Genomic DNA, 27,965 nt, shown 5'->3' with positions numbered 1-27,965 from the left:
CCGCCTCCCTCCCCTCCGTACCTTCTCTCCCCGTGGAGCACGTAGGAGCTGCGGAAGAAGCCCAGGAGCTCGTTCTCGATCAGGGCGTTGTAGATAATCTTCAGGTTGTAATTCCTCTGCGCCTCCAGGGTTCTGTTCAGCACCACCACCAAGACCTGGGTTTGCGGGTAGAGGAAAAAGCCAGCCACCGGAACAGCGCCGGCCGCGCGGTCCTCGGCCACCTGCACCTTCTCCACCGCCACCCGGGAGGCGTGCAGCACGACGTAGCGGGTGGCGTTCCGGCACGCGATCTCCACGTTGACCTCCCCGGCGAAGGTGAAGTTCTCCATGAAGGCGGTGAGCATCAGATTGTAGTGCAGCGGCTTGAGGTTGCCCGACAGGCGCAGCTGCGTCCAGGGCTGCTGCTGCTGCTCCCGCTCTTCCTCCGACGGCGGCTGGGCGGAAGGGGTGCCCGGGGTGGCCACCCGGCCCGCCTCGGGCTGCGAGGAGTCCCCGCCCGCGTGGTGGTTGCGCCGGGCCGGTCCCGGGAGGCTCGCGTTGCCGCCGCGCTCGGGGAAACCCGCGAGGCCGCCGTCGGCGCCCGGCGCAGCGCTTGCCCCGCACTCGTCGAAGCGCAGGCTGAGCAGCACGGCGAGCATGGTGACCGCGAGCAGGGCCACGATGGACACAGCGAAGGCCAGCACGAGCCGCTTGTGCACCGCGATGTGGCGCTCGGTGGTGCGGGGTCGCACTCCCACCGAGTCCGCCCACGGGTCCGAGAGCCCCCTGCCGCCTGCCCGGAGCGCGGCGTCGTCGTCGCCCATCGCGGCCGCGAAGGGTGAGCTGCTCTTCCCGGCCCCCTCCTCCTCCTCCTCCTTCTTCTTCTTCCTCTTCTTTTTCTTCTTCTTTTTCTTCTCCTCCTCCTGCTCCCCCCGCTCGCCGTCCAGGGCCATCACACCGCCTCCTCCTCCTCCTCCCCCGCCCCCTCCAGCACCCCCCGCGGGCGGGCCACCCGGGCCGCCGCCAGAGCGGGCATGAGAGAGCGCGCGCGGGCCGAGGGTGCCACGCCGCCCGGGACCCTGAGGAGTCTGACCAGGGTTCTGTTTAAGACGGGCTCCGGCCGCAGGCGACGGCAGCCGGGGCGCCCCCCATCAGCCCCGCCCTCTCCGGAGCGCGGCGGCCGAAGCGCGGGGCGCGGGGCTCCGGGACGCGCCCAACTTGGGAAGCGGCTCGCTCGCCTCAGCGCGCGCTACTTCTCCGGCGGGCGAGCCCCGGGCGCCCGGGCACGTGCTGCCCCCGCCCCGGCGGCGCGCCTGCGGCTCGCGGCTCTGCCCCCGCCGCCGCCGCGCTCTCGCCTGGCTTCCTGCGGGCCCTGGGGCTGAGGAGAAGGACCGGGCGCGGTGGGGAGGGAAGTTAGGGCTTCCGCTTTCTCCCCCCACTCCAGCGGCGCGCAGTCCTCCGGGTGGGATGTGCTCGCGGCGGCGGCGGCGGCGGTAGCGGCGGCAGCACGGGAGGCGCCCGAGCCATACACCCCGCAGCCGGAGAGGAGAGGAGAGGATGGCCGGGAGTGCTGGAGGGAGAGACTGGAGGGAATCAGCCGGCGCCCAGTCCCAGGGCCGCGGAGCTACGCCGGGGATCTGTCCTGGAGCCTGGAGGAGCCTTCTCCTCCGCCCTGGACACTTTCAGCAGCGGCGGCGGCAGGCGGCGGCGTGAGGTGGCAAGCCCGGACGGCGGCGGCGAGCCTCCCTCGTTCCGGTGTTGCTCTGCCCTCCAGAGATGACAAGTGAGGAAGAAGTGTCCGGCCCGGCCATCCACTTCAGGTAGATGAAGGGTTGCTCCGTCTCCCCGGGGGGGAGAGCCGGAGCGCGTATGCATGCGTGTGCGCGCGTGTGCGTGTGTGTGTGTGTGTGCGCGCGTGTCTGTGTACACAGGCTCCGGGACCAGAGTGCCAAGGCTACTCCAGCTGCATTCGGGGACTGGAACTCCCCGAGAAAGGCGAAGGAGCGAGCGAGAGCGCGCGCGGGGAGGCAGGCCAGCCCGGCGGGAGGGAGGGGAGCGGTTGAGCGGCAGAGGCAGGCGCGGGGAGATTAGAGAGCTTTTCTCCGCTCTGTCACACCAGACACCCACAGCCACAGAGGGGGTTGCTGAGCCGCCTGCCAGAAGTACATTGTAAATCTTCCGCGCAACGAGCCCCGCAGTCTCACCCCTCTTGCCGACTCCTGAACCCCACTGCGGCTCCCCGGAGGGACTGCTGGAGCCTAGGGCTGTTAACGCGGAGAGCCAAGGAAGATCGTGCTGGGTCAGATTTCCCATCCAGCTCGCCAGCGGATTCGCAGGATTGTATGTAAATTGAAATAAATTCTCTGAAGCCTGACTACGTATATTATATTATACTGGGAGGTGCGACCAGGTGTGCAGTAAAGGTTAGCCACGAGGACTTAGAATTCTCAGGAAATAATTGCCAAAGAAAGGAGGCTGTTCCCTTATAGGATCATTTCTATTTTTAGACTGGGGAAATGATTAAAATATAATGCCCACAGGACCAAAAAAGTACCTAAGACTGACAGAAGCTGGGCATAGGAGCCCGTGGCTTTAGATTTACTAGGAGAGCCTACAGACATATCCCAGAATTGGTCACTTCTTGCTTCACCTAGCCACAATGTTTTTTTTGTTTTTTTTTTTTGTTTTTTTTTTGGTAGGCTTCCAGTGCTATCACGAAAATTGCCTAAACTTTCTTAGAATACTTATCAATGGGAAGCGTTTGCTGACAGCAGTAAGCATCAAACCAAATTCATAGCCTATTGGCTCGTTGTGGACCCTGCTGAGTTTATTGGAGTTTCAAATTAGAGTGAAGAGTGTATGGGTATAGGGGGTACCCAGCCCTCGGAGTCTGTGCAAAGAACTCTTAAGAAAAGAGCCACTCAAAAGGTAACAGCTGAGAGGCAGGAGTTTCTAGCATTTAATAAACAGTGTGACTGACATCAGAGTTCATAAAAAATAAAGTGCATAATATAAAGAAAATGAGGTGATTCCATTTCAGCTGTTTCTTTCACATCTTCAAATCCTTGGGCATTTAGAAACCATGTCCATAATTATTTTCCTTGCAGAAAGGAATTTTTTTTACTACTGGCTTTACAGTACTGAAAAAGTACAATTAAAATACTGTGTTTGGCTTTAAAAGCATGACCAAAGACCAAATGCACACCAGTTTTAGCTTGAAAACACAGCCGTCTCTAGGAAGCTCTTTTGCATTTGTCCCCAGATGGGTTGCATGCTCACATGCTCGGTACCATGTAACCTAAATGTCCCTTTGAATCATTTTTAAACCATGGTGAAATGCGTGCTAGAGTGTTGTTTTTTTTTTTTTAAAGCATGTTGCATGTGGGCCGTTAGCAACAGACCAGGGAAATGCCACATTCTGTTCAAGTTACTTTTTCTGCTCTGTTTTCAATGCCTATACTCTTGCTGTCCATATATATCTGGCTGTATGCATTCTAAGAGTTGAAGAGCTGTGTGTCACAGAATCAGGAAGTGCAATGCAGGCCAGCAAAAGAGCCCTGTGTCCTTCAGCAAGTCACCAGATTTCTTTCACTCCAGGGTCCTCATCTGGTAATTCAGGATTAGTAAAATATGACCATGGAGTCAGTGTATTTGGTTATTACAGACTTCTGAAACCACTCCCAGGAATTTGAGAACCACTGCATTAGTGAAGAGCTTACCTACTAGGGGATTTTTAAGAACTTTTTCTCTCTAAAGTGATGCTACTCAAGATTCAAAGATTTTTTCTTTTATTCATCTTTGTATTGCCTCAATGCATTTATGCACTTCTGAAAACTACTACAAGGCAACTCTCAAATACCTCAGAATTAAATAATACATCTAACAATAAAATCTCTACTGGCTGATTAAATTGGTGAATGGACTGTTTTGGAGACCCAAGTGTTGTGGATACAAGTTTATTAGCATAGGGTGGCACTTTTTTTTTAGTTCATTGATTCCTTACATGTTAACTACCCAATAAACCCAGTATCAAGGTCAACTGAGTGAATATTTCTTCCTCTCCTACCTATATCTTTACAATATCCCTTTACAGGATCCCAGGGAGTGTTTCTTTTTATAATTTCTGAAACTATGTGGTACTTTTGCCTTGAGATGCAACAACAGCATTATTTTTCTGGAGAATGTTCATTCTTCAAACCAGAAAAAGGAGGAGGGAGAGCAAAATTTCAGATTGAGTATCTAAGAACATACTGAAGAAATGATTTGCTAGTACCCCCTTTAAAAGTTGCTTTTGGGGGTCGACGCCATGGTGCACTAGGTTAATCCTTCACCTGTGATGCCGGCATCTCATGTGGACACCGGTTGTAGTCCTGGCTGCTTCTCTTCCAATCCAGCTCTTTGCTGTGGCCTGGGATAGCAGTAGAAGATGGACCAAGTGGTTAGGCCCCTGCACCAGTGTGGGAGACCCAGAGGAAGCTCCTGGCTTCTGGCTTCAGATCGGCATAGCTCTGGCCATTGCAGCCATTTGGGGAGTGAACCAGCGGACGGAAAACCTTTCTCTCCTCCTGTCCATAACTCTGGCTTTCAAATAAATAAATAAAATCTTTAAAAAAAAATGTCGCTTTCGGTGTTATAGTAATGGCTACAACAAAGATAGGTTTGGCTTTGCAGGTGCCAGAATCACACACTCTGCACATGGAAGTAAGAATTATCCGAATGCTTAATGCTTCTCAGAAATTTTTATTTTGGGGGAGAATACTAAGATTATTTTCCTTAGTTAAAAGCCTTTAAAGTCATTCATGATCATGCTTGATTCAGGGACTTGACCTACTCCACCCTCACCCATCCAAACAGAGTAAAAGCTGTCTTGAACCCAAACAGCTGTTTTTTCTTCAGTCTACATCTTGGTCCTGTAAATAATCAAATGGACTATCTTAAGTATGGTGGCTTCAGAGTCTTTACTCTGTTTAAATAAACATTCTCGAAGTGCTCCCCCCGCCCCTTCCACACACACGCTGGTTTGTAGGTGCAAGCACAACTTAAAGTATCCTTGTGTTCCTGGTGTCTTCATATGTGATTAGCACTTCACACCCAGTGACAACTTGGCTCAAGATTAAGAGCTAGCTCCTGTTCCGCCTGCACCAAGTCTCTGACATCTCATAGGTTCTATGAGGGAAATTCAGAAGCTAGTCCACTGTCCTCTGCATGCTTCCAAGGAATCTTAATCTTCCCCAAGAGAAACAAAGTATTCAATTAAAAACTAAAATTTTAATGGATAAGGAGACTTTATAAAATATACCACACCAACAAAAGCAAGAGGAAAACAAAAGAGCCTTATTTCCCTGGCAGTCAAAACAGAGCTGATGAATTTTATGGGAGGAATCTATTTCCGAAGACTTCACACAACTGGAAACCAATGCTAACAGTGAATGGCAGAATGCCTGTTGACCAGCTAAAGTGGTACCACCAGGTGGCAACAGCCAAAAAGCAGTTTACAATTTGAGATAGTGATATTTTCACTAAATATTTACTTCAGGAAAATTCACATTCCTGCAAACTTTATTAATATTTTACATGTAAATTTCAAAATCTTGTAACATTTGACCTCACTACATCTGTCATTTGACAATGAAAGGTTTCATAGAAAAAACATCCTTCCTGACAGAACAGTACTCAAGGCTTGGAAAATAGAAAAAGGATTGTTTAAAACTCGCTATCTATTGCAACAGCCTAAGTTCACCCTTGAGACCCCAGCATCCCATAATACAGTGCCTGGCTGAGTCCTAACTACTCAGTGTTTCTGATCCAGCTTCCTGCTGATGCACACCCTGAGAGGCTGGAAACAATGACTCAAGTGCTTGAGTCCCTGCCACCCACGCAGGAGACCTGAATTGAGTTCTTGGCGCCTGGATTCTGTCTAATAGAGCCCTGGCTTTCAGGAGATTTTGGGGAGTGAACCAGTAAATTGAAGATTGTTCTCTGTCTCTCTGCATTTCAAATAAAATGAAAATAATTTCTTTAAAAACTAAAATTAGCCATAACTGATAGTGAAATTTCATGTCTCTTTTTCCAACTACAATTTACACCTTAACTCTCAGTGGTCTAACTTGTTTATCTAAAAAATTAATTGGAATATACATACACATTTGATTATGTCTTTTATCTCACATAAAAATCTGTGACACTTCTAACTTATTTAGTTCCCTAACCTACTAATATGTTACATGTTATCAATCCTAGGAAAATCTTATAATTACACCAAAACAAGTCTCATAATTTAAAAAGGGCCTCTCTAAATGGCAGACATAACAAAAAAGCATGGCCAAGTAATTCAAAGTGTCATTCTCAACTCCAGCATTAAATGTTGCATCCAGAAAAGAAAAAACTGAGATCCTGAGAATGTTATCTTTTCATCTGGGGGATTACATGCTAGGTTAAAGCTTCAGTGTTCACTCAGGGCTCTCTGGTTTATGATCTATGTAAGAAAGCCCTGTAAAAGGCAAAGTATGTATCATGGAAATGTTTATAGTTTATTCATGAAACCTGCAAGCATAATATACACCAGCATCTACAAACAGAACAGAAATTGGGTGACTTTCCAGAGATGTTTCTATTGAACTAGTCAATTTGTATAGAAGCTAAAGAAATGAAAATAGTAAATATACTGATGTAGTTGTTACCACTTAAGTTGATCAGATCCATGTTTCTAGATAAATATGCAGGAAGAACTAATGATAATAGCTAAGGTTTTTCAAGAGCTTAACTTCCACTAGATATTTGTCTAAACATTTTATGTTATCTTATTTAATCATGAAAATAACCGTGAGGTCAATGCTATTATTCCTCCTATCTGACAAGTAAGAAAAGGAGGCTCAGAGAGAATTAAATATCTTACCCACAGTCATTTAATTAGCAGGTAGCACAGCTGGAATTCAAAACCAAGCAGTGTTACTCCATCATCTGCTCTTAACCATTATCTCATACTTCCTGAAAGGTAAGCCAAGTGTAAACTACCCAGTTGCATAAGTGATATTTGCTACGTAAATGATGAAGTGAGTGCCAGGGACTGTGCTAGGAGTATGACACTGAACCAAACAATCCTGGTCTCTATCATTACTGGAGAGGAGGGGACAGTGCGTGGGACGTGATCAGCTCTGAGTGTTTATTAAACGAAATGAATAATTAATAATAGTGTAATATGACCCTGAGCAGAGTAGTAATTTTGTAAGGTAATGATAAAGAAAAAAAGGACATTATTCACCCTGGATTGAGAACTAAGTTGAAAGAGTTGACTATAGCTTATTTTCATACTGCAGAACAAGCAGTTTACATGCCTTAGAAAGCCTACCTCTTGAATGCATAAAAAAATACATATTTAACCCAGGCTTATTTGACAGCTGAAAATTACATGATTTGAATGGTGCCTCACCTCTTTCAAACCAGGAAAAATATCTGCTTCAAAGGCATGCTTAGATATTAGCGTAGTCACATAAAGACATAAGAATTGTTTCAATTCTTCCACATGTGTCTTCTAATCCACTCTTCTCATCTGCCCTGCTTTCAAATCATTTTCCCCTCATCTTTTATTTAATAGCAAAATATATGTATCTGTTAAAACCTTCACTTACTGCAGAGAAATGCTTGCTATATAAGTATCAATTTAGCTCTTTAATTGTTTTTTAAAAATTTGAGTAGCAAATGATCACTAAATATATCAATGAAAAGAAATATGGAAAATTTCTCCACCTTAGATGATTAAATCTCACTAATATTAGGCCATCTACCTGTATGTGCATTTTTAAAAGCTGATTTTAAATTTCAATGGTTTCTTTTAAGAATGTGTAACATACGTGTTTGCTGACTCAGTATTCTTATCAAAGTCGCAGTCATTTCCAAATGAAAAATAAGCCTTCTGGTAGAAAATATTTCATAGGATATATGCAAATATATACACACAGATGATATTTCATAAGATACATGTACACACCCATATGTATTTAATATACAATAAGCAAAATAGCATTGATTTTATACCTCACTGAATTCTTACTTTGAAACAGCAAAAAGACATAATATTTTTTAAAAGATTTATTCATTTTATTTGAAAGTCAAAGTTACACAGAGAGCAAAGGGGAGGCAGAGAGAGAGGTCTTCATCTGCTGGTTCACTCCCCAGTTGGCCGCAAAGCCGGAGCTGCGCTGATCCGAAGCCAGGATCCAGGAGCTTCTTCCGGGTCTCCCACACTGGTGCAGGGGCCACACCTCCCTAATTTCAAGGTTCAGTGTCAAGGCTGTGCCAATATCATGCCATTTCTTCTTCCTTTGCACAAGTTTTTCTCAAAGTATTTCCTCTTGGGCCAGCATTGTGGCACATCAGGTTAAAGCCCTGGCCTGAAGCACCGGCATCCCATATGGGCACTGCTTCTAGTCCCGGCTGCTCCACTTCCGATCCAGCTCTCTGCTAAGGCCTGGGAAAGCAGTAGAAGATGGCCCAAGTCCTTGGGATCCTACACCCACGTGGGAGACCTGGAAGAAGCTCCTGGCTCCTGGCTTTGGATTTGTGCAGCTCCGGCTGTTGCAGCCATCTGGGGAGTAAACCAGCAGATGGAAGGCCTCTCTGTAATTCTTTCAAATAAATATTAAAAATTAAAAAAAAAATTTAAAAAGGATTTCCTCTTTTACATCCTTACACAGAGTCTGAAGATATTCTTCAGGTGCCTTGAAAGTTAGGTGAAATGCCAGCGCTGCGGCTCAATAGGTTAATCCCCCACCTGCAGCGCTGGCACCCCGGGTTCTAGTCCCGGTCGGGGCGCCAGATTCTGTCCCAGTTGCTCCTCTTCCAGGTCAGCTCTCTGCTATGACCCGGGAGTGCAGTGGAGGATGGCCCAAGTGCTTGGACCCTGCACCCTCATGGGAGACCAGGAGAAACACCTGGCTCCTGGCTATGGATCAGCGCGGTGCGCCTGCCGCAGTGCACAGGCTGCAGTGGCCATTGGGGGGTGAACCAACAGAAAAAGGAAGACCTTTCTCTCTGACTCACTCTCTCACTGTCCATTCTGCCTGTCAAAAAATAAAAAAATAAAAAAGAAAGGTGAAATATTTGTTCACAGTTCCAGGAAACATTTAAATTCAAACATGTTGGCCAAAGTGCCATTTTCTTAACCATTTAAAAAAGTTATTTAAATGCTACTACTACATATATTAAAATGTAAATACACTACTGTACTATAATTATAAAATCAATCATGTTGAGTCTTTGCATTTATATTAAGAACATTAAATGCTAGACACTATACAATGTATAAAAGAGACATGGTCATGATTTATAATCAAAATATGGTCATGAAGTTTGTCCCTGGTTGGGGGGGAGAGGGCTTCCCTATAAAATTACTACATGTATACACACACACACATAAAAATCAAATTTCTGCAAACGCATACCTCAGGAGGCAACAGGTGATGGCTCAAGTATTTGGTTCCCTGCCACCCACATGGGTGACCTGGCAGGAGTTCCTGGCTCCTGGCTTCAACTTGGCCCAACCCTGGTTATTGCAGACATTTGGGGAGTAAATCAGTGACTGAAAGATTTCTTTATCTCTATATCTATTGCTTTCTCTTTCTCTCTCCCCTCCTCACCCATCTCTCTAGCTTTCAAATAAAATGAACAATAAATGACTAACTTGAAAATAACCAATAATTTGGTTGAATGAAATTTGCCTTCCAGCAGTCTGTGGGGGTAAAAAAAAAAGCAATGAGCCTGAAGATAAGTGTTTTGAGTTATTAGCATTATTAAAATTTGGATGATCATTTCATGAAATAGGTTTAATGATCATCATAGACTTGATTTACTATGGAACTTGCCTGTGAACTTCACTTTTGTCACTTTTCTCTTTAGTGCCACCTTGTGGGTTAGCCAGTAACAATAAATGTACTATATAGTTTTGAGTATTTTGGTTTTCTTTTCCTCTGCTATGTTAAAACTAGTCTTAGAAAGTAGTGTGGTAACGCTCAGATATGAGGTAATTTCTTTGTTTTCTCAGAGGAGCAACCACTTCACCAGAAGGTATTTGCCATAATTCTGCAATTGGCCATTCCAGACACCAGGACAATTTTTCAGAGATTGGAAATATTGGAGTCTACACAAAAATCGATGTTCATTTACAGGATAATCACCAAACTTATCTTGGGTAATGTAAGTGGCAAGCTCTGACTTGTGATTTTTTTTTCCATAAGAAAAATGTTTTCTTCACTCGGTATCATTTCTACAACACTGTCCCTTGAGAATTGACTCCAGGTGATTTGAAACTCTGCTTAATCCTGTTTAAAGAAAAGCTCCCATATCTGATGTATGAAGTTTAATTCTGTACATCAGATAGAATTTGCATTGAGTTACCTTAGTTCATTTTTAAATTATGCTACTGTTATAAGGAGATAAAGAAAAAGTCAGTACAGTGTATTTAAATGTCTGTTTTAATTGAGACACACAGCACATGTGTTAGATGTTCCCTTACCATTTTCCCTGTATTAGAGATGCTATTATAATGTTTGCAATACTTTTGTGTTAGGTTGGAGAAATAAATTTGTGGAGTCGTTTCAAAACAAGTGGAACCCATATGAAACTTGGTCACTATAAATGTGTAAGTATTCTTATGTGAACTACTCCCGCACTATTAAGAGTTGAAGGTTGTACCATGTGTTATTCAAAAAGTAATTTTCCCTAGATGTGCAATAAGGCCTCAGATTTGACCTGTAACCTGAATGTCACAAGCTATCTGTTATCTGTGCTGGAAGCGCACCACCAACAATGAAAAAAAAAAAAAAAAAAACTTAAGCAGTTTTATAAGCTTGCTAAAATCTGATTATAGAACCAAGGCAGTCAAATACCACCAGTAATGCTACAAAGACCTTAGAATTTAATTTTCCTGGTCATTTTTAACTTGAACAAGCCTTATGTTCAGTCTCTAAACATAATGTATCATGCTTTCCAATTTAGGGGATGCATTTTAATTGTTATATTTCTTAAACCTTTGATATTTGAGTCTTTCCCTGACATTCTGACACAGATCCAGTTTCCCACAGACTTGGTTCAGGAGCAAATAAAAAGATTCCCAGAAAGACAATGTTAAATCTATAGCCCTCCATTTAACCTTTGAATGGCTATCATTGAACAAATTCTTATTCTTAGAGTTTGACATTTAAGTAAATAACTAAAAACTAGGGAAAGAGCTTTCTCACCTGAGGACAATAAAATGTTTTAATCATTTTGCCCTCATACTTCAACTTCAGCTTTAATAGTAAATATGTGATTTCTTTCCATTTAAGCTGAATAAACTGCATAGTGACCTCCTGAAAATACCTTGGACATGTGTGCACTGTTGGGGATGAGTTACTGGACTGTACACAGATAAGTGATACCACCATACAATACACAACTCCAGGGATGAGTTTTACCCTCTTGTTTGTATTATCTTCTTATTAAATATATGGGGTTTTAAAAATAAATTCAAGAAATAAGACATATTTTATCTTTACCCTGTTACAGATTCAAAATTAAGCAGACCCTAATTAATTGGGCTACATGATATTCCAAGTCTTTTCCTTTAATGTCAAAAGACTTTTATGATCTCTTTTCTATTCCTCTTACAGTGATACTGCACAAAATATTTTCTGAGACATTTCTGAGAATTTCATTTTTGGTTTCAAATTATCATTTATTTTCTTTAATCTTCCAATGTATTAATTCATTTTTAGAAGCACTAACATTCAACTATGTAAACTTCGTAAGTGACAGCTATTAATGTTCCCTTTTGTCTTCTAGACAGGAAATCAAAGCTATTAATAGTAAAGGATGTGTTTAAAATCAATGAATGTCTACAAGTTAACATTAATGTTTGCAAACTCTTGCTGTGATCATTGTGTCTTGTGTGTCTTTATTTGTATCTATCTAAAAAAATACAAATAGATGAGACATACATTTCTCTAGTCTGAATCAAAGTGTATTACTTGCTACTAAACTAAGCTTCAAGTGTTATAAAATGCACAAACAGTTCCTTGTGTCACTCCTTCATTTTCAGTGCTTGCCAAGATAGTCAAACAGCTGATGTGATAATCATCCAAATATATAATTCTATCACCATGGTTATGGGATCATTTCTTTATTTCTTTGAGATTTACTTACAGTAGCTCTCTGTTTAATGTGCTACCTTCCATATAGCAGTTCTCTTAAATGTTCAGAGCAGGAGCTATATCTTCTAGGATGTGCAAATAATCAAATCTTTGCAACGTTATAAAATATAATCCACATTATGAATCGAACAAAATGAGCCCTCAGATCTGATTGCCTAAGGCTCACAATGTTAATGCTCCTGAAACACCTTGTAGGTATTAGCTAGTGGAAATTGCGTTAAAACGAGACTGAATTGTGGCCTGGATCTCCGTCGTGAAGTACCAGTCTTTGCCAGGTGCTGCTGCATGCCTGAGAGGGGAGCCTCTGCTCTGCACAGGGACACCAGCGGCCCATTTTCCGCTCCTGTCTGTTCCTACAGTTCTGAAAACAATCAGCCCCGAGGACCCTTAACTCCTACTGTTCCATTGTCAACTGACTTTATTAAATTTTTCCCGAAGTTCAGCATTTTCTAATTCTTTCCCAAGTGTGCAATGAAGAGACATAGTACAAGTCTAAATGAAGTGAGTAATTTTTGAAAAAAATTGATTCACGGGCCAGTGCTGTGGTGTAGTGGGCTAAGCCTCCACCTGCAGCGCTGGCATCCCATATGGGCACTCGTTCTAGTCCCTGCTGCTCCACTTCCGATGCAGCTCTCTGCTATGGCCTGGGAAAGTAATGGAAGATTGCCCAAGTGCTTGGGCCCCTGCATCTGCGTGGGAGACCCAGAAGATTCTCCTGGCCCCTGGCTTTGGATCGATCCAGCTCCGGCCATTTGGTGAGTGAACCAGCGGATTGAAGACCTCTCTCTCTATCTCTGCCTCTCTGTCTGTAACTCTGCCCTCAAGTAGAGAAATAAAATCTTTCAAAAAACTTATTCAAAAATAAAATTACAAAATAGCACTTCAAATCCCTCAATTCCCAGGCAGTTAGTTCTAAGAAAAGAAAACCACTGTAAATTATCCATGTGCTCTCATTTATTAGATTTGAGTTCTTGCCCAAGAAATTATTTGCAAAAGGAGCATACAGAATACCATCCTGGTATACTTGCTTTTCTAACAGCTTTTTGTCCACATACTCTAGAATTAAAAGCATGTCACCAATAGAAGAGGGCCCACAAGTCTCAACTAAAAATAAAGTACCTAAAAATAAAGGAAAAGCAGCTCAATCCCATATTTAAAAGCCAAAATTCTGCAGAAGGCAAATATCATAGATGCTATTACTTATTTATTTATAATCTCCTAAAAGTAACCTAATTTCCTCCAAATTTTCAAATAGGTTTTTGCTTGCCAACAAGGTAAGCTCCGGCAGAGAAGTTTATTAAGAAATGACCACCTGATTCTGGAAAGACCAGACAGTTTACTAAGAATAACCATCATTTACCTGATAGCCTTCCCCAAACTCTACAGTTCATGAACACTAAGTAAAATAACAAAAGTGCTTTAACTGCAAGACAATTTCCATACCCGTTGGTGTTCAGTCCAGTATCATCAAGATCTAGAATATAACCCTACCATACAATCCAGCCATACCACTCCTTGGAATTTACCCAAAGGAAATGAAATTGGCAAACAAAAAAGCTGTCTGCATATTAATGTTTATTGCAGCTCAATTCACAATAGCTAAGACCTGGAACCAACCCAAATGCCCATCCACAGTAGACTGGATAAAGAAATTATAGGACATGTACTCTATAGAATACTATACAGCAGTCAAAAACAATGAAATCCGGTCATTTGCAACAAGATGGAGGGATCTGGAAAACATTATGCTGAGTGAACTAAGCCAGTCCCAAAGGGACAAATATCATATGGTGTCCCTGATGGGCAACAACTAACTGAGCACCAAAGGGGAAACGTGTTGAAGTGAAATGGACACTATGAGAAACGGTGACTTGATCAGCTCTTGTCCTGACTGTTGATGTACAATATAATACTTTATGCATTTTAGTATTTTTTTTTGTTCTAGTACCATTGGTTGAACTCTGTAATTAACACACAATTATTCTTAGGTGTTTAAATTTAACTGAAAAGTGATCTCTGTTAAACTTAAGAGTGGGAATAAGAGAGGGAGGAGAGGTACAATTTGGGACATGCTCAATCAGACTTGCCCCAAATGGTGGAGTTAGAAACGTGCCAGGGGATTCCAATACAATCAATCAAGGTGCCATGTACCAATGCCATCTCACTAGTCCAAGTGATCAATTTCATTTCACAATTGATCACACTGATAGGTCTAAGAGTCAAAGGGATCACATAAACAAGACTAGTGTCTGCTAATACTAACTGATAGAATCAAAAAGGGAGAGAACGATCCAACATGGGAAGTGGGATACACAGCAGACTCATAGAATTGCGGATTTCCTAAACAGCACTCTGGCCTCAGAATCAGCCCTTAAGGCATTCAGATCTGGCTGAAGAGCCCATGAGAGTATTTTAGGCATGGAAAGCCAAGACACTCTGCAAAAAAAAAAAAACCCTAAATGAAAGATCTCTGCGAGTGAGATCCCAGTGGAAAGAACGGGGCCATCAAAGAAGGAGGTACCTTTCTCTGAAGGGAAGAGAGAACTTCCACTTTGATTAGGACCTTGTCTAAATAAGATCGAAGTCGGCGAACACAAAAGGCTTCCATAGCCTTGGCAGCTCATGACTAGAGCCTAGGGAGATTACTGACGCCATAAACAAGAGTGTCAAATTGTTAAGTCAACAACAGGAGTCACTGTGTACTTACTTCTCATGTGGGATCTGTCCTTAATGTGTTGTCCAATGTGAAGTAATGCTATAACTAGCACTGAAACAGTATTTTACACTTTGTGTTTCTGTGAGGGTGCAAACTAATGAAATCTTTACTTAATATATACTAAATTGATTTTCTGTATATAAAGATAATTCAAAATGAATCTTGATGTGAATGGAATGGGAGAGGGAGCAGGAGATGGGAGGGGTGGAGTGGGAAGGAAATTATGGGGGGGGAAGCCATTGTAATCCATAAACTGTACTTTGGAAACTTATATTTACTAAAAAATTTTTAAAAAAAGATCTAGAGAAATACTGCCAGTAGGCACTTGGGACTTTCTCAGAAAACCATTATCTACTTACTTTCTTGATAATTATTTAATGACTCAAAAATGGGGAAGGAAAAACTGGGGAAAATCAAACTACATAATATTAAAATTCTTGTCTAAATCTTTTTTAAAACCATGTCTTTTGGGGCGAGCACTGTGGCACAGCAGGTTAAAGCCCTGACCTGCACTGCCAACATCCCATTGGGTACAAGTTCAAGAGCTGGCTGTTCCTCTTCTGATACAGCTCTCTTCTATGGCCTGGGAAAACAGTAGAATATGATCTATGTGCTCAGAGCCCTGTACCCACCATGTGCAAGATCCAAAAGAAGCTCCTGGCTTAAGATGGGCTCAGCTCCAGCTGTCGTGACCATTTGGGGAATGAACCAATGGATGAAAAACCTCCCTCCCTCCCTCCTCCCCCCCACCCTTCTCTGTCTCTACATCTCTCTGTAACTCTTTCAAATAAATAAAGTAAATCTTAAAACAAACAAATGAACAACAACAAAAAAAAAACCCATATCCTTCAAACACATAAGAATGTGAAAGGGGTTTAAGAGTAGTATTTAGAAATAGCCTTACAACTCTATAAATTGGTTTAACCCTATGGAAATTAATTTAGCATCAGCTATCAAAAGTCATCATCTAAAAACTGTCTCAACTTTCAAGACATAGTTTCTTAACTGTTGGCATGACTCTCCCCTGCTAGAATGAAAGTTCCTCTAGGATGCTCATTAGCTTGGCCTCCTGTGAATTGCTACAGTGATCTACTCTAGGAGTTGGTCCTTTAGCCAAGACCCTACTCTAGGCTCTGGCCTAGAAACTTGGCACTGGAGTATTAACAGGGAACATTTTTATCTAATGAGCTAATAAAACACAACTACATAATTTTCCCTGAGTAAGCCAATAGTAAGTTCTGTATCTGATCCTCTCTGCTTAAAGTTTGGAAACCAAAATGATATGGTTTTCCTAGAGGGAGAATTTAATGGGATGCTGACACAATCTAGGCCATGCATTAGAGTCATACTTTGCAGAGGATTAGATTCTTAAGTTAGCATATAAGGTAACAACTACCTATGCTCACATTTGCCCTAGGGAAAAATTCTCTAATGCTCTTAGAAAAAAGCAGTAAACCATGGCTTTGTGCATTGGTTCCTATATAGAAATAAGTGGACATAGATTCAAATGCAATGTATGTACAGGACTTACAATATTTTTAATATTTTAAGTTGAATTTGAGTAAATAAAATACTCATATGCTATGATTGTTGTTGTAAAAACACTGTCACCAATTTACTACGTGTGTATCTTCTGCTTAAATAGCCAGCCAATGCAGAAGCTTCAGTTAAAAAAAATGATGGCATTGTCTAGCTTCCTGTCTTTCCAGCAAAACTGTAGCCTAATTGGTGTCAAGGACACACAAAGTTGGCATTAAAGTGGACTTGAAGGTAGTTTGGCAGTAGTCAGGACTCAAGAAGAGAGGGATTTAGAAGCCTGGCAGGATCAGATGATTGGCCACACATAGGCAGTCTAGCTTCTCTGTGCTAAAAAAAAAGCACAGATCTGGAAAAGGAAAAGGTTCAGATGAACCCTGTGATGTTGGATTAGAATTAGAAGAGTAGTTGTAAACACACGCTTACATAGAAAGAGACCATGCCCCACTTACAATGGTTCAGCTTATGGTTTTTTTCATTCCAATGGTGAGAAGGCAATATGTATTCAGCAAAAATTGTACTTTTTTGAATTTTAATCTTTTCCCAGCCTGTAAATATGTATGTGGTTGGATGCTTTATCGCGATGCTGGGCAGCACCAGTGAGTCACAACTCCCAGGGCCCACATGGTCCTAAGGGTAAAGGACTGATACTCTACAGTATACCAAGCATTGCTATGCTTGGTAGGCTGGTGTATTAAATGCTTTTTCTCCTTAAGATATTTTCAATTTATAATGGATTTATTAGGATGTAACCTCATGGCAAATCAAAGATTATCTGTATATAAATACTATTTTAAGTATATGTCTCCATTAGGAGGGTAGGGGAGCAACAACACCTAAGTAGTAATGAGAAAACTTGATGTCCAAATCCTTGTTTCTAAATACATCCCTTCACCATAGCTCTCTGGAGATTATAAAGATAGGGCAGGGAAAGAATAAAATGAGCCTTGAACATATTAATGGGATGCAAAGTAAGAAAATAATTCAAAGCAGAATAATAACATGCCCAGAAAACATTGTAATCACCTTATCAGGAGTGCCCACTGACCAAATCTCGAACAATTTGAACAAAAATTAAGGACTGAGAGTATTGAGTTTTAGCCCACTGAATGAAATGGGGTCTTATGAATCCACACTTATAAAAACAGATACTGATAAAAGAAGAGAAAATGCTTTCTTAGATTAGAATGGTGACTGGCAAATACAAAAGAAATTCAGGTAAGACATCAATCTGTGCTAAAATTAGCTGGCAAATGTGAGATGAGGAACAAAATTTTACATAGTCTCAAGGATCTTTCTAAAAAACATTTATTAATTGCAAAGGAAAGAAAATTTAATTTTATATTGGATAAACTTAACAGATACCATGTGGATCAAGTGATCAAAGTTAACACTTTCAGTAATGGAACAAATGGATATCATGTGCAACCTAATGGAAGGTGAAGAAAATACAACATCACTTCTCTAATATTCAGCCAAAAAATCATGACCTAACTATATTCAGTAGGAAACATCAGTTGATAGAAATTTAGAGACTTTCATGAAATAACTGGCCTTTAAAATGTCAAGGTCATGAAAATCAAGCAGAGGTTGAGGAACTCTTCCAGATTAATGGAGGATCGGAAGACATGACAAATGAGTGTAATGTATGATCCTGAAATGGAACGTTTTGCTATAAGGACTTTATTAGAACAGTTGGCAAAACTTGAATCATGGCTTTGGGAGACGTGCATTCAAGAATTCACTATACCTTTATGCAACTTTTCTGTAGTTTTGAAATTATTTTAAAGTAAAACATTAAAAGGAAAAAAATTCCATGCTCTTTAGTAGTTTTAAAAAGCCCTCAATGTGCAGTTCTAGTGTTACAGAAGCCAGGAAAAGAACATGAGTTAGAAACTAGTAATAAAGCATTAATAAAGTGGAAAAGAAGATGAAATAATGATATGTTATCAACCAACCTTTGTTTCAAAACACATTGTACTTTTTGGATTTTATCTGCTCTCCTGGAATCTTTTTTTTTCCTATTCACATTTTTCATTTCAAGTAGCCCATGTGCCCATTTTAACCATAACAAAAGATATTTTGAGAATACCTTCCATAATTACTTTTATCTTTCCCTTTTTTCCCTCCCCTTCTACCCTGTTTTATTTATTTGTAGAGGCAGGAAGAACCTATTCTTTTTTTTTTTTTTTTTTTTTTTAACAGGTAGAGTTATAGACCATGAGAGAGAGAGACAGAAAGAAAGGTCTTCCTTCCTTCCGTTGATTCACTCCCCAAATGGCTGCTACGGCCGGTACTGCACTGATCCAAAGCCAGGAGCCAGGCGCTTCTTCCTGGTCTCCCGTGCGGATGCAGGGACCCAAGCACCTAGGCCATTCTCCACTGTTCTCCCGGACCACAGCAGAGAGCTGGACTGGAAGAGGAGTAACCAGGACTAAAACCCCCCCAGCACCCATATGCGATGCCGACACCACAGGTGGAGGATTGACCAAGTGAGCCATGGCACCTGCCCCTGAAGAACCTATTCTAAACATAAAACACCTTGCCACACCCTGCTATTCCCCATCACAAATAATGCAAATAGCATCTGATTAGTCAGAGGAGAAGCAGCAAGTGCACACCCACCTCCTTCACCTGCATCAGTCACCACTCTTTGTCACCATTTTCCTCCTTCCTGCTCTGGACTAAGGATGTAAAACCAAAATAGTTCTTGAAGTTAATTAATCATAAATGAACTCCCAGCAGTTTTTCTTATCTTATACTCTAAATTGCCAAATTCCTCACAACATAACAAGAAAGAAAATTGTGAAAACAGCATCCCTTTTTTAAATTTTTTTTTAATTTTCTAAAACATCTTGCTTTGGATTAAGTCAGGGCTATGTCTGATACTCTCAATAGCATTTTCCAGGAATGGAAGAAATTATTAGATGAAAATTTAGAAGTTCTAAATTATATTTTCTTGTCTAAAATTAAAATACCTACCATCTTGAGTAATGACAAGTGAGGTGGAAAGAAGACAAAAGCAATCATGTATGTTGTCTAATGTCTCAAGTAACATTTATTTCTCAGAAACCTCTGAGAAACAATGGCCCCAACTCATATCTGCAGAGGTATTTTGTTTCCTTCTCCCAAATTTGCCTTGAAGAAACCTGGGAAATTTGTTAGGAGTCTGATAATTTCCCTCTTAAAATCACACCAATGATGATGATGATAACAGTGGCAACCAAAAGATAATGATAAAATAAAAAGAACTACACAGTAATATCTGTCATCTCAGTAAAACTATCAGCAATATTTCATTCCCTTTGAGTTCTCCATAATCCATCAAGAACTATTGCAACCTGAACTGCATTCTGTGGTTACTGGCCATTTCCCGTGCTTCAGTGTTCAGGCATAGCTGGTAGGTGTGATGTTTGACTTCACCCAGTGGCGCTGGTCTCAATAAGCTGCATCTCTGGGCTGATAAGGACCCCACTACTGTTCTTGTGGACTAGCATCTACCCCACACTTCTCAAAGGACTGAGGTTTTCTTGTTACTATAATGAGGAGCCTGGATTATGTTCCCCAACTTACATCATTCTCTTTTCAGCATGGCCAGTAGTGAGATCACAAGACCTCTCTTATGAAGCTTGCCCCAAGATTATCATCCTGGAGTTTATTATCCATTCACTCATTCATTCACCCATTTATTCAACAATGTTTTTTTAAGCAACAAGATACTGTTCCTGCATTTATGGAACATGCACTCCAATTAAGGTGCACTTTTTTTTTTAAGATTTATTTATTTATTTGAAAGTCAGAGTTACACAGAAAGAAGAGAGGGAGAGAGAGGTCTTCCATCCACTGGTTCACTCCCCAGTTGGCCGCAATGGCCAGAGCTGTGCCAATCCAAAGCCAGGAGCCAGGAGCTTCTTCCAGGTCTCCTACGTGGGTGTAGGAGCCCAAGGACTTGGGCCATCTTCTACTGCTTTCCTGGGCCATAGTGGAGAGCTGGACTGGAAATGGAGCAGCCAGGTCTCAAACGAGCGTCCATATTGGATGCCAGCGCTTCAGGCCAGGGCATTAACCCACTGCGCCACAGCACCAGCCCCGAAGGTACACATTTTTATAAAAAAAAAAAAAAAAGGTAAAATAAATGGTAAAATAAAAGATAGGGAGTGCTAGATACAGAAAAAGATTACAATATTATCATTTTTATAATAACATTTTATTTTTAAATTTTTGTTTAAAGTTTTATTTTTATTTGAAAGGCAAAGCAAGAGAAAGGGGGGAGAGGGAGAGAGAGAGAGAATGAATATATTCCATCCACTGTTGACTCCATAAGTGCCTGCAACAGCTGGGGCTGGGCCAAGCCAAAGCCAGGAGCTCAGAACTCCATCTTTGTCTCCCACATAGGTGGCAAGGACCCAAGTACTTGAGCCATCACCTACTGTTTCCTAGGATGCATATTCATATTCCTAGGAAGCTGGAGGAGGAAAAGTGTCAGAACTTAAACCAAGGCACTCCATTATGGGATTCAGGTGTCCCAAGCAGCACCTTAACCCACTGTACCACAACACCCTGGATTATAATATTAAATATACCTGTTATGAAATTTCTGAAATTTGAAAAAATTATATGGCCAAAGTAGAACAAATCAAGGAGAGAGGAAAGGGAGGTGGGGGTCAGAAAATAATTAGAGTCAAGATTAGGTTTTGTAGGCTATTACAAAGACTGGCTATTATTAAGAGTGATGAAAACCACAAGAGGCTTTTGAGCTGAACAAAGACATGATCTGTCATGAGTTTTAGAGAAGTCTTTTTGGTGGGATTGATGAGAATTCACTGAAAGATAAAAACGTTTTGAGGCAACTGAAATAATCTGTGCAAGGTTGGACTGAAGTGGTAACACAGGAATAGTGAGAATTTATCGGGTTTTGCTGAAGGATTAGACATGGGGTGCATGTTAGAGACCTCAAAATTGGTTGCCAGGATGTTCACTCAGAGCGTCTAGAAGGAGGGAGTTGACATTTGTTGTAGGACAATTCTCCAAATGGCTTTGGGCCGACCCAGTTCTCCCTTTATGACTTGTGGTTCTCAAAAATAACTAGAATACACTGGGAATGCAATGTCCTAGGATAGAGAGGAACTGCCTGAAATATCCCAGGTCTTGTTTTTTGTCTCTGCTAAGAATGTAGCATCTTCATTTAGGTAGGAACTGCTCAAACCACCTGGGCTTCATTACTCTGTCCTCTGGAAGAAGGATGTCCTTCCAAACGTTATCCAGTGAGTCACCCAGATCCTGAGGCATACAAATGAGGTCAGGCCAACTTTCAGGGCCCCTCAGCTGCAGTGCAAGTCAGGCACATGCAGACTCTATTCCCAGGCAGCTTTCTTGAGCCTTGGAGAATCAGCTCACAATGGATCCTGACTTCTGTCCCCTGCTGCTATGTGTAAGTAATAAGCCAGTTTCATATAATTCGTGTGTGAATGTGTTCTCTCTCTCATGAGACTTGGGCATTGGTAATCTTGCAGCCCAGGATGTAGTGTGTGGAAGTGTGCAACGCTATTCCTGCTGGTTGGCATATTGATGATCTCTTCTGTCCCACAATGAGATGCTTCTCTTGGGATTGTTTCAAAGTGAACATGCTTCACGATTTATTAATATGGCAAAAGCTTGTGGAAGGGCAGTCTTTTAAAAAAAATTTTTGTATTTATGTGAAAAGCAAAGGGACAGAGAGAGGGAGAAATAAAGATAAAGAAATCTTCTATGCACTGGTTCACTCCCCAAGTGACTGTGAAGGTCAGAGCTGGAGACTGGAACTGCATCCAAGTCTCCCGTGAGGTTGGCAGAGTGCATTAGCAGGGAGCTGGATGGAAAGCAAAGCAGCCAGGATTTGAACCAGCATTCTGATATAAAATACTGGCATCACAGGCAGCAGCTTAACCAGCTGTGTTGTAACACTGATGGTGAGGGGCAGTTTTGAGTGGAAAAAATATCAAGATTTCCATATGCATATTGTGGACAGTCAAGACTATGTGTTCCAAGAATTGACCATGATATTTGGTATGTGGAAGCCATTAATGACCTTCACATAAACAAGCTCAGTGGAGTATTAGAGGAAAAAAATGCTAACTGGAGAGTTCAAGAGTGGATGGGAAAAGAGCAGTAGTAGGTACAGAGTACATACAAATCTCTCTACTGGCTTTCAATGAGGCATCACCTATAGGAGGATGTAGGATTTAAAAGGGGGTTTGGGGGTAGTTAATTATAGTATGCCATTTGCTAATGGGAATGATCTGGTCAGGAAGAAAATCTTGATGATGCAGGAAAGTAAGGAAATATTTTTGGAATCTTGTCCTAGAATAAGTGTGAGGGGGATGGGTTCTAGAAGGGATGAGTGGTTTGAGTACAGACAATTCATCTTTAGGAACTAGTAGGTTGATGGTTGTATGGGTACCTGTGATAGTGGATGCTCATGAATATTCTGTCCCAATTGTTGCTATTTTCTCAATGGAATAGGAAACACGACCATCACCAGAGTGAAGGTAGAGAAGAAGGTCTTAGAGGTTTGAGGAAAAAGTGAAAATAATACAGTAATTAGAGGATGAGTAAATAGAAAGCAGAAAATTAAAATGTTAGGCCTTAGAATCATTAATCCTCAATGTCCACATGAGTTTAGTACTAACGCATTTTGAGTGATTCTAGAGTAACTCTCTGGCTAACCTAGTTGGAAACAAGTTGGATTTAATAGGCTTGACAGTCAAGAAGCTGCAAAAGAGGGAGAATGGGACACAGAGATAAAGGCTATTGTCAAGAAAGCAATTGTAAAGCTGTATCATGGAATCAAACTGGAAAGGAAGGAAAGCAAGGCCATGAGGAGGTGGAGTGTAAGACAGTGAAAATGAGGTAGAATGCATAGGTCATGGGTCCTTGCAAAGAAGAATTACTGCTGAATGCCAGTCATTGAAATGAGATCACTGCAGTTAAGATACACTGAATCTGAAAAAGCAATGGCTTTTCTCTCTCAATAGATAATACAGTCCTCTGTGCTGCAAAACCCAAATGTAGCCTCCTTTTACTTTGATTTATTAAGAATCATCCATAATTCCACTGCCACTTGACTTTAGGAACAGCAGGGAATTCCTGCACTCTTCTGACTTGATTTCTTTGAACTTTATTTTCTTCTAGTACTCCAAGACAGTACATCTGTATTTCTACCAAGATTCCATTTTCATAGAAAAATAATCATCATAAGCACACAATTTATGAGGAAGAATTGGAAGGTCAAAATGATTATACCAATGCAGAAAAATACATTTGACAAAATCCAAGGCTCATTCGTAATTAAAAACTTTCAGCAAGGGGCCGGTGCCATGGCTCACTTGGCTAATCATCCACCTGCGGCGCCGGAATCCCATATGGGCCCCAGGTTCTAGTCCTAGTTGCTCCTCTTCCAGTCCAGCTCTCTGCTGTGGCCCAGGAGGGCAGTGGAGGATGGCCCAAGTGCTTGGGCACCTGCACCCATGTGGGAGACCAGGAAGAAGCACCTGGCTCCTGGCTTCAGATTGGCACAGCACAATGGCCCTAGCGGCCATTTTGGGGGTGAACCAACGGAAGGAAGACCTTTCTCTCTGTCTCTCCCTCTCACTGTAACTCTACCTGTCAAGTAAATAAATAAAAAATATTTTAAAAAAAACTTTCAGCAAGTTAGAAATGGACAGGAACTACCCCGACTTGATAAAGAATATATTTTTTTGAAAAATCAAAGTGTTTCCATCAATTATAACAAATGTACCATATTAGTGTGATCATGGCAATGGGGAAGGTGATATACATGTACAGAAAAGGGCTATATGGGGCCAGTGCTGTGGCATAGTGGGTAAAGCTGATGCCTGCAGTACTGGCATCTCTTATGGGCACCAGTTCAAGTCCCAGCTGTTACACTTTCAATTCAGCTCTCTGCTATGGCCTGGGAAAGCAGTGGAAGATGGTCCAAGTCCTTGGGCCCCTACACCCATGTGAGAGGCCAGCAAGAAGCTCCTGGCTCCTGGCTCCTGGATTCAGCTCAGCTCAGCACAGCTCCAGCAATTGGGGCCAATTAGGGAGTGAACCAGTGGATTGAAGACCTCTCTCTCTCTCTCTGCTTCTCCTTCTCTCTCTCTCTAACTCTGACTTTCAAGTAAGTAAATAAATCTTTTTCTAAAAAAAAAAGAAAAGGGCTATGTGTGAATTTTCTGTGCACTCAATTTTTCTGTGAGTTTAAAACTGTTCTAAAAATACAGTCCTTTAATAAATATACAGTCATCATCCTTAATAGTAGGTATTTTCACCTCAAACAGAGGACAAGGCAAGGACTAAGTTCTCACCATTTCTAGTCAACGTAGTACTGGAAGTTCTAGCCACTGCAGTAAGTCAAGAAAAACAAATAAAAGATAAATTTAAAAGGAAGAAATAGAACTTCCCCTACATGCTGATGATATGATTACCTAAATTCCATAGATTTGACAAAAATAAAACTCAGAGAAAGTAAAAAAGTGGCTTCAGCAAGGTTTCAGAATACAAGATTAACACAAAATCAATGTTATTTCTATACAATAACAATGAGCAAATGAAAACAAGAATTAAGACATTTACAACCCATACAAAGAAAATTAAGTACTTATGTAAACTTAACAATACATGTACATTATCTATATACTGAAAGTGCAAAAGCTGATGAAAGAAATAAAAAATGACCTAAATAAACAGACATGCCAATCATATATTAGAAGATTCAATATATCAAAGACGTCAGTCTGCACCAAAATGATCAATAGGCTTAATGCAATTCCTATTAAAATTCAAACAACTATTTTTAGAGGAATAAGTAAGCTTATTATAAAATGTATATGAACATGACAAATCCTAGAATAATTAAGACATCCAAAAGAGAAGAAGAAAGTGGGAGGAACCACTCTACTTGATACTAAGGTTTTACTATAGAACAGCAGTAATCAAGACTGTGTACTATCAGTAGAGAAATAGATTCAGAGATTTATAGAACAAAAGAAAAATTGACAAATCAACCCAGTTTTCAACTGATTGTTTTCCAACTGGTTTTTGACAAAGGTGTGAAAGTAATTCAATGGAGGGAGGACTGCCTTTTCAATAAATGATTCCGGAGCAGTGAGCATATATAGTCAAAAGAAAGAGAACATCAACCTTAACCTCATATTTTATACAAAAATTAGCTCAAAATGAGTAATGAATGTAAATAAAAAATATACAACAATGTGTATACAAAAGGTCTTCAGAAAGCTCATGGAAATGCACATTATGAGAAACTATGCATGAATTTCAATTTTTTAATCAAAATAAACCTAACTTTAATTTTTCATGAGTGTTTTGAAGTGCTGTAATATTTCAGAAAGAGAAAATAGAAGCTCTTCAGAATCTAGGGCTGAGCAGACAATTCTTAGACTTGCTATCAAAAGCATAACTCATAAAAGAGAAAGTTGATGGGTTGGAGCTAATCAAAATTAAAAACATTTTTATGCAAAACACTTGTAAAGAGGATAAAAATTCAAGCTATAGACTGAAAGGAAATATTTGCAAGCCACATACCTGACAAAGGTCTAATATCTAGAATATATAAAAATTTTGAATATGAAACAGCAAAACAATAATTGAATTCAATAATATATATGAACATACATGTAACTGAAGAAGATATACAGATGACAAACACGTTAAAAGATTTTTGGTTGCATTAGCCATTAGGGAAATATGAATTAAACCAAGATTACCTATCACTACATTCCTAACAGAATAGCCAAGACTAAGAAACCTTGTAGACATTGAGTATTAGCAAAGATATATAGACATTGAATCACACATGCAGTGCTGGTGGGAATAAAAAGTGGTACAGCCATACTGGAAAATAGGTTAGACATTTTCTTTAAAAACTAATACATTACTATACTAGTCAGCAACATTATTCTCCAGAGAGATGGAAATTTATGTTTACATAAAAAGCTACATATGAATGTTCATAATAGTGTTATACCAATAGCCAAAAAATAGAAATAATCTACATGTCTTACACTGGGTGAAAAGTTAAACACACACACACAATGAAATAGAATCAGGTCAGCAATAAAAATAACTGAACTATTGATATACACAACAACTTGAATGAATCTCTAAAGAATTAAGTTGAGTAAAAAAGAGCCAATCCCAAGAGATTGCATACCAAGTGATTCTATTTCTACAAGATCATGAAATAATAAAATTATAGAAAAGAGGAACTCATTAGCAGTTTCCAAGGATGTATACAGTGGTAAAGGGAAACAGGAGGGAATAATGTTACATAAGGGCAACAGAAAGGAGTGTTGTTGTGATGGGGCTGCTCTGTATCTTGATTGTTGGTGGGCATGTGAATCTATTTATATGGTAAAAATACATGAAACTAGGGCCAGCGCCGCAGCTCAATAGGCTAATCCTCTGCCTGCAGCGCCAGCACCCCGGGTTCTAGTCCCACTTGGGGTGCCAGATTCTGTCCCAGTTGCTCCTCTTCCAGTCCAGCTCTCTGCTGTGGCCTGGGAGTGCAGTGGAGGATGGCCCAAGTCCTTGGGCCCTGCACCCTCATGGGAGACCAGGCAAAGCACCTGGCTCCTGGCTTCTGATGAGCGCTGTGTGCAGGCCGCAGCGCACCAGCCACAGCAGCCATTCAGGGGTGAACCAACTGAAAAGGAAGCCCTTTCTCTCTGTCTCTCTCTCTCACTGTCCACTTTGCCTGTCAAAAAAAAAAAAATTGCATGAAACTAAATACACACACACACATGTATACACTCAAAACATGTAAAATGGAGAAAGCTGAATAAGATTTTAATAGATTATAATCAATTTCGATTTTCCCATTGCAATATTGTTCTGTTCAATATGCAATATTATGTTATGCAAGATGTTCACACTGGGAGAAACTGAGTAATAGACATACAGGATCTTCTGTATTATTTCTTATAATTGCAAGTGGATACTAATTGTTTCTAAATAACAAGTGAGATAGATAAATACATAAGTGAAAGAGAAGTGAGCAGCTTTTCTGTGAAGACCTGAGATAATTTGAGTAATCTCACACTTTAAACAGGGAAAGTGTAATAAAATAAAATTATACACTTCAGGTGGGTTTTGGCACAGTGATGAAGCCACTGATTGGAACATTCACATCCATATCAGAGTAACTGGTTTGTGTACCAGCTCTGCTCGCAATTCCAGCTTCCTGCTAATGTGCACCCTGGGAGCTGGCAAGTGATGGCTCAAGTAGTTGCATTTCTACTACCTAAGTGGAGACCTGGCCAGATCCTGGCCATTTCAGAGAGTGAACCAATGCTTGGGAGCTTTCTTTGTCTATATTTGTCTCTCTGCCTCTCAAATTAAAAAAAAAAAAAAAAAGTGACACGTAACTTTAGGCAAAAGTCAAAAAACTAAAAACAGCAACATATCCTTTTAGCTTTAATGCTAGCCTTTTAGACTACCTCTGGTCTTTCCTCTGGTCAAAAGGAAAGAAATCTTCAAATTCACTTTGA

At 41.0% G+C, this 27,965-nt stretch overlaps 1 protein-coding gene and 1 long non-coding RNA gene across 3 annotated transcripts in view; one reads left to right on the top strand and one right to left on the bottom strand.

Moving 5' to 3' along the window:
* TRHDE (thyrotropin releasing hormone degrading enzyme) overlaps nucleotides 1-1,132 on the bottom strand; it is a 425,213-nt gene extending 424,081 nt beyond the window's left edge. For both annotated transcript variants that reach the window (XM_070051462.2, XM_051845675.3), the window contains exon 1: nucleotides 22-1,132. In XM_070051462.2, coding sequence (XP_069907563.2) covers nucleotides 22-932 — 911 coding nt within the window. In that variant the 5' untranslated portion in view covers nucleotides 933-1,132. The remainder of the gene's footprint in view (nucleotides 1-21) is intronic.
* Nucleotides 1,133-10,036: 8,904 nt separating this feature from the next.
* Nucleotides 10,037-11,436, top strand: LOC138844222 (uncharacterized). Its single transcript, XR_011379784.2, has 3 exons — nucleotides 10,037-10,165; nucleotides 10,544-10,615; nucleotides 11,301-11,436. It is a non-coding gene; the product is annotated as an uncharacterized LOC138844222 (long non-coding RNA).
* Nucleotides 11,437-27,965: the final 16,529 nt, after the last annotated feature.

This window comes from Oryctolagus cuniculus, chromosome 11 (genome assembly GCF_051225735.1).
Source record: "Oryctolagus cuniculus isolate XC-2025 breed Fujian yellow rabbit chromosome 11, ASM5122573v1, whole genome shotgun sequence".
Classification (NCBI taxonomy): domain Eukaryota; kingdom Metazoa; phylum Chordata; class Mammalia; order Lagomorpha; family Leporidae; genus Oryctolagus; species Oryctolagus cuniculus.
The sequence above is the reverse complement of the archived record's forward strand: the minus strand, read 5'-3'. Positions and strand labels throughout refer to the sequence as shown.